Source organism: Zonotrichia albicollis, chromosome 17 (genome assembly GCF_047830755.1).
Source record: "Zonotrichia albicollis isolate bZonAlb1 chromosome 17, bZonAlb1.hap1, whole genome shotgun sequence".
In the NCBI taxonomy this organism is placed as follows: Eukaryota; Metazoa; Chordata; class Aves; order Passeriformes; family Passerellidae; genus Zonotrichia; species Zonotrichia albicollis.
The window spans coordinates 1,043,243-1,049,742 of record NC_133835.1 but is presented as its reverse complement, the minus strand read 5'-3'; the positions used below and the strand labels follow the sequence as shown (position 1 = coordinate 1,049,742).

Sequence of the window (6,500 nt, the reverse complement as noted above, 5' to 3'; positions counted from 1 at the left end):
TGGGGCACAGCCCCAGTGCTGCACAGCTCCTCTCCAAACCCAGAGCTGGGGAGTTCTCTCCCTTCTCCCCTCTCTGCCCAGGCAGCAGCACCCTCACACCCTCTGCACCTGCAGCTCCTCCTGTCTGGGCGGGTGCCCACACTAAGATGGGAAGCAGCACATGGAGTGACTGGAGAACACTGGCAGGAGCATCAGGCTCCCTACAAAAGCCACTTTAATGCTTTCACTCCCCAGACTACTGAGATGCAACATGATTTTGTCACCAATGAGCTTCACTGTTCCCAGAGCTACTGGGGTGCAGAGGGTGTGCAATTCTGCACACCCTCTATCTCCTGTTGTCCTGGGAAACATCTCCATTGGAGAATTTCAACCAAGGTTTTGGAAAATAATAAAAACTGACCAGTGCAAAGTTACTAGATAAGAATCTTTAAAATTTATTGGACTAATTGTGTTACATTCAATATTTGATGTGTTTCTTCTGGACAAAGAATTGGCATAAATACAAACAAGCCTTTGTGTGCCTTCCCTAAACAAATAAGAGATAAAGTACTAGAGACAACAGAACATAGTTCACATCTTCATATTTACATTTTACCTTTACTTTACAACTTAGCGCCAGGAATATTTACAGAAAAATACAGTAAGAACAGAACGTTCATGTCTTGGCAACATATAGGAATTCATACAAATTGTCTATGATTGAAGCACATGATATCTGGCATTCTCACTTCTAATTGCTCCTGCTAAATCCATGGGGAAAAGGGCTGTGTTTGCCTTCAAAGGTATCACTCAATTACACAATCAGGAAAATGCATCAAATTTGTCTGTGAGGCTGAAATTTAGTTTTCTCCTCCTCCTGGGCATGCAGAACCTTGTGAAAAGAAACTCTGTGACCTACAGAGCACCCAGCAGGCATGGCCAGGGCTGCTCCTCCCTCCAGCCCTGCACACTGCTACCCACAGATGCACCAATTCCACAGGCACTGTCCTCCCTCTCCTACTTGCTCTAAGGTTCTAATGCCTTCCTAGAAGTACCTTTAAAAGAATGGCTTTTCTTTAAAAGTCTCTATTAAGGTACTAAAAAGTAAATTCAACACTGTGTTTAACAATGTGACAGTGGTCACCTCCTGCTCTGTTTAAACAGAATTATGAACTCAAACTGAAAGGCTGGATGAAAAGCATCCCTGGGTGGAACACTTGCAGGTGGAGGGGTGGGGGCAGCCCTCATCCCCTATGATGGACAGGGATGCTGACCCAAGCCACCCAAGCATCAAGTCAGGAATTCTATGCAGCAGTTTGTGATATATTAAAAAAAAAAAACTAGATTCTTGGATAACTCTTGCAAGTCATCATGGAAATAAACCTCATTTGCTCTGACCCTTCATGGGAAAAGCTCTAAGACAGTACCCTGGACTAGCTAAAGCCATTGGAATTCAGTCAGACTTTGAGGGGATGGATATAATTCTCAAACTGGTTGGGTGCATTTTGTTATGAAGCCTGAGACCTCCACACATCCTGAGGAAGGAGTGACAGTCCCTGCAGGCACCCCTGCACTGGCACAGTCTGCCCAGGGTGCCCACTGCTGGGACCAGCACCGAAACCATGAGGGCTGGCAGCACAATTTTGCATCACATTTTTATACTGAACTGTGATTTTCCCAAAGGCTCAACTTTCCAGAGAGCCAATCCCACCACACACAGCCATGTCACAGCACCTGTAACCTGCTCACCAGCTGGTTCTACAACACTACTGATACATGATACATCCATCCCCTGGCACTGGGAGTAGCCACAACGTGCCCAAGTTCCCTTCTTTCCAGACTCCTGCCAAGTCATTGGCTCTCACAGCTGTTACTGCTCCCATGGGTGTCTTTAGGTGAGCATGGAAATAGACCCAAGACAACCCTTCAGCCAAGCACAGGTCCTTTTAAAGAAAGTAAATCTTCAGGCAGTCTACTTGACAATCCCTGTCAGAAACCACTCAGGGTTTGCCCCAAGGCCCATCTGCATTCGTGACTGCTCCTGACTGCCTGGCCCTGGCAGCTGTGCTGCATCAGCCGTGGCAGGTGGGGTTGCTTTTACACTATCAGTGTGCAGACACAGGGGTTGCTCAGGATGTTTATTGGTTACACATGCATTGCTCATGCCTTTTACACCAGTGGGCTCAAGTGTGTTTGGCCATTAATTAGCTCTCATAGGTACAAACACAGTGAGGGTAAATTCAGCGCCCATGCATTAAATTGCTCCTGGCAAGAGTCTGGCAGAGGAATGAGGCTGTCCAAGGTCCCTGCACAGCTTGGCCAATGTGCCCAAACACTGCCCTGGAGCTCCTTCTGCCACCTGGGCAGCACACAGGAATGGGCCAGCCAGCACACATCCTGATACAGGCGTTTTCTTCGGGTGATTTCATTTTTTCACTTTTTATTCATCTGGATCAAATTGCAGAGCTCCTGAATTGAGAAGCCAGTGCACTTGTTCCCTGCAACAAGCACACATCACCTTGGTTGACCACCTCAGTCCTTTCACGTGTATTTTTAGGGGCCTGTTTCCATGAACTCTGTGAAAAACCACAAGGAAAGCCAGGAGCGAGGTCTGTCCTTGGCAGATAAGCTGTAATGAAACAATTAAGACTGCTTCAGGTCAGAACTGTTGCAAAAAGTAGATCTGAAATATCAAAATCCAATGCCTGACAAGTATTACTGCAATGCAGAGCACTGTTATTAAAACCACTTTGAAAAGAATGTGAAGAGCTCCCCAAATTCCTGCTCACTCATTCTCTTCCCTTACCTGGTGCTGGAAGCATGAGGATCCTGCTGCTGCTGCCATGCTGCAGATCCCAGGAATTTGGGAGCTGCACACTCTCTATCTCTGCAGCAGCAGCTGGGATGGGCCGGGATCCAGAGGGGCTCCCAGGGCTGCCTGCACCCACCACACCTCTGAGACCCCAACCCTGGCTGTAAACTTCTTGTCCCAGCACATTCTTTGGGTCCTGAACACACCAAAGCCACAGGCTGAAAAAGAAAACTCCTGACCTAGGTGGAAGGGATGCACTGCTGCCGAACATGAGAACATACTGGAGATTCAAAACAATGTGAATTATAACTCCAAAGGGGCTTTCATGGCATTTGAATTAATAGGGAAAAGATGAATTCGTGAATTTTCTTTTTGAGTTGTTTAGTCTGTTTAACAGGAGCTTCTGAAAAAAGTTGTAGAAGCTGCAAAAACTGCTCATGCTATAAATAACAGGGAGGAGGCAGCCCCAAAATCTCAGATTTCAATCCAATGGAACGAAGGCAAGTGATGTTTATGCTTTTTATGGAAATGGTGAGGAGGTGACACAGACACTTGAAAATAAATTAAGTAGTTGCATTAAAAAAGGAATTAAAAAATAAAAATCAAGCTACTGAAATAAAATGTGACATTTTGCAACAGATCTGAAAGTCATAACCTCGCTTTTATAGAATCAAAAGCTCTATCCAATAATAACTCTTTCTGGAAAGTCAGTTAATTTCAGGTGATGGTGGTTGTCTCGTATGCAGATGGACTCACTTGGAGCCCTGGTGGGAGTGGCCACATACAGCATCTGGGCTTTGGCTTTCAGGGCCTGCTTCTCCCAAGCCATCTTCCTCCTCCGGCTTCTGGTACACAGATGGGTTACACTCAGTGAAGGATTTTCTGTGGAGCACTGAAGGGGGACTCAAAATGTCTTTGAAGTTCTTACAGGGGAAGTTAATGCTCTGGAACAGACTCCTCCTCCAAGGAAAGATCCTGCTTTCTTGCCCTTGGACACGTGGGTGCAGCAAGGCATCTAAGGCAGGTTGGTTTGTATTCTTATTTCCATCCTCATATGCAGAGATGGCTTTACTTTGATTGTTTTCCCCTCAGAGCAAGACACCTACAGTTCCTAATTAGTCGGGAAAGGATGACTGGGTGAAGAGATTATTTTGCTAGCATCCAGGAAGACTAGAATTCAGTAATCTTCTGAGGGTAGGTGAATCAATTCAATATCCCAACTGCTATGTTTCAGATTCATTTCTCATTCCTCCCACGTGGTATCTGCTGACTTGTGCTAGAACATGATTTCCTGAATTCCGGAGGGCTGAGAAAATTTGTTGTTGTTATTTAACTGTTTTCATTCGTGTAGCCACCAACCTCTGATCCAATTGTCCTGGAAGATAATGACCTAGGGGTTGCAGTTCTTGAGCCCAACCTCCTGGAAAAGTGAGGTATAAAACTCTGGCTCCAGCTGCCTGTTCCGGTATTTATTGACAATATCTGCGATTTTCTGTTTTCGGCGGACGTGGGGGGGGTTGTATGAGTCACTTTCCAGCCTCTTTCTCCGACAAATATTTATTACTGTCTGTCTCACTAGAAAACCTGAAAAACAAACAGCATTTGAATCAAGTTTAAATTCAGTCCTGCACGCCTCTTCTGGCCTCCCAGGCAAAGACAATTTTGGGCTCTGTCCCATCTAAACCCAGGGAAGATGTTCAGCACCACCAAGTCAAGAACGTAACTCCGTGAACAGTTGATGGCAGACAGCCATTGTCCCCAGGCTTGTAACGACCTTCATTGTAAAGAAGGAAGAAAGGGACTCACTCAGTGGTACCCTAAACTAACCAGAGGAGAAGGAGGAGTATCCTCAGCTTTGCCAAGCCAAGCAGCTGCCTGGAAGAAGCACCCTCGGGACAAGAGCACAAACCCAGGGCAGCCAATACAGGAGTCACAGTACCACAAACCCAGCTGTGCTGCACATCTGGACCTTAGGTGGGCCCTGAGGTCATACCAGGTAATTCCAGGGGAGCCCTGAGAATGAAAAAGTACCTATCAGTACCTCTTTCCAGCAGGAACTGCAGAGCCTTCCCCTTGGAAAGGAGATGAGGAAAGACCTAATGGGTTGTGGCTGCAAACAAATTTCCCTTCTCCTCACTGCCTTGTCACTTTTGTCACCCCTCTGTAACTCACACTGCTGGATGCAGATGGAGGAGGAGGCAGGGAATCAAAGTAGTAGCACTCAAAAGCTGGCAGCTAGCTTTATCTTACTTTATTCTGAAAGGAAACTTCTATGCTTCTAAAGAAGCAAGCATCCCTTACACACCTTTGCTGTTTCACAAGCTCCTTCTTAAAGACAGAAACATGTAGAGAACCTCACTGCACACAAACTACACCTGCTGAACTTAGAGATGAGAAAAATTTCACTGTATTAACAGTCCTGATGCAGCAGAAAAACAAGCCCAACTCTAGGAAAACATACCTGATAGTATTTCAGTAAAAGCCACTCATCAGCTGAATTCCTAAATGTTATTTAAGGGCCCAGGTCTGGCTTCAATTTGCCAATCACTGAATTAAGCATTCAAGCCCCAGAATCTGAAAGTCCCTCCAACAGCAGCTATGTACAGGTATCCTAATGTTCATGACTTCATTTGACTCTGTCCTGTGTACTGCTCTCGCTGGGTGGGGCTTCCAGGTACTGAAGCTAAATAGCACCAATACCAGGACAGGTCCATGAATCCATCCAGGAACAGAGGAAAAGGCAGAGGGCACACATGGAACCTGTTAACACACACCTGCACGGTATTTTTACTGAACACAAGAAAATCCTCAGTTGCTGTGGTTTTAATCCCTGTCTGGCTTCTAAACCAGAAGGAACACACAGCATGCCAGCAAAGTAACAAATTCCATAGCACCCTCTGGTGCACCTTGGTTCTCTGTGCTAAATACCAGGGTCACATTTGGGATCTCTCCTATTTAAACAGGCCCTGTTCCTACTTCCAACACTCCTTCCTGCTATTCTGGCAGCCAAGTGCTACCCACCTGCTCCCTCTGCTGTTCCTGCTCCCACAGCTGCTGCAAAAAGCAAGGCTTTCATTGGTTCAGCAATGCCTAACAATTTTTCCAAAGAAAGATTCCAGACCACGTACTTTGCAGATATATCATTATTATTAAAAAAGGCAAAAACATGAACATTCCTAAAACCCTTTAGCTTACCAAGAGCTCTCCTACTGACTATCATTCCATCCACCAGTGGGATAACCATGTTGAATTTCCCAGTTGCTCCTTGTAGTTTTATCCTGAATAAGCCAGTGTTTAGAGGATGGATGAAGATTACAGGAACTTCCTTCTCAGGAATGGTAGATCTTAAGGAAAAACACAATTGTTGAATCAGTTTTAAAGCACTATTTCAATTAATGACCCCTTTAAGTGTTAAAACAAAGTTTTAAAATGCCTCATGGCTAAGGCAGCAGGATCCTGGGGCATGTTGTGAACCCTCAGAAGGGCTCTGTCAGTTGTGCCATGCCCATGATGTCTGTCCCCACAGACTGGAGAGCCCTGCAGCCAGGCTACAGTGTGTATGCAGCACTAACCACTCACAAGGGAGCCAGTCAGGAGGGAGGCTCACCACAGACTCAGATAATACTGCACATTTTCTGTTCTTTAATTTATATTTTATCTGCAGTGATATGAAGAAGTCTTTCACTTTTTCAACCAAAAACCAGTCCAC

The 6,500-nt window shown here is 45.6% G+C and overlaps 1 protein-coding gene across 5 annotated transcripts in view; it reads right to left on the bottom strand.

Annotated features, from left to right (window-relative positions):
* Positions 1–410: 410 nt before the first annotated feature.
* Positions 411–6,500, bottom strand: part of RALGAPB (Ral GTPase activating protein non-catalytic subunit beta) — a 64,896-nt gene continuing 58,806 nt past the window's right edge. For all 5 annotated transcript variants that reach the window (XM_074553861.1, XM_074553862.1, XM_074553863.1 and 2 more), the window contains 2 exons: positions 5,987–6,135; positions 411–4,375 (listed from right to left, as the gene is read on the bottom strand). In XM_074553861.1, coding sequence (XP_074409962.1) covers positions 4,182–4,375; positions 5,987–6,135 — 343 coding nt within the window. In that variant the 3' untranslated portion in view covers positions 411–4,181. The remainder of the gene's footprint in view (positions 4,376–5,986; positions 6,136–6,500) is intronic.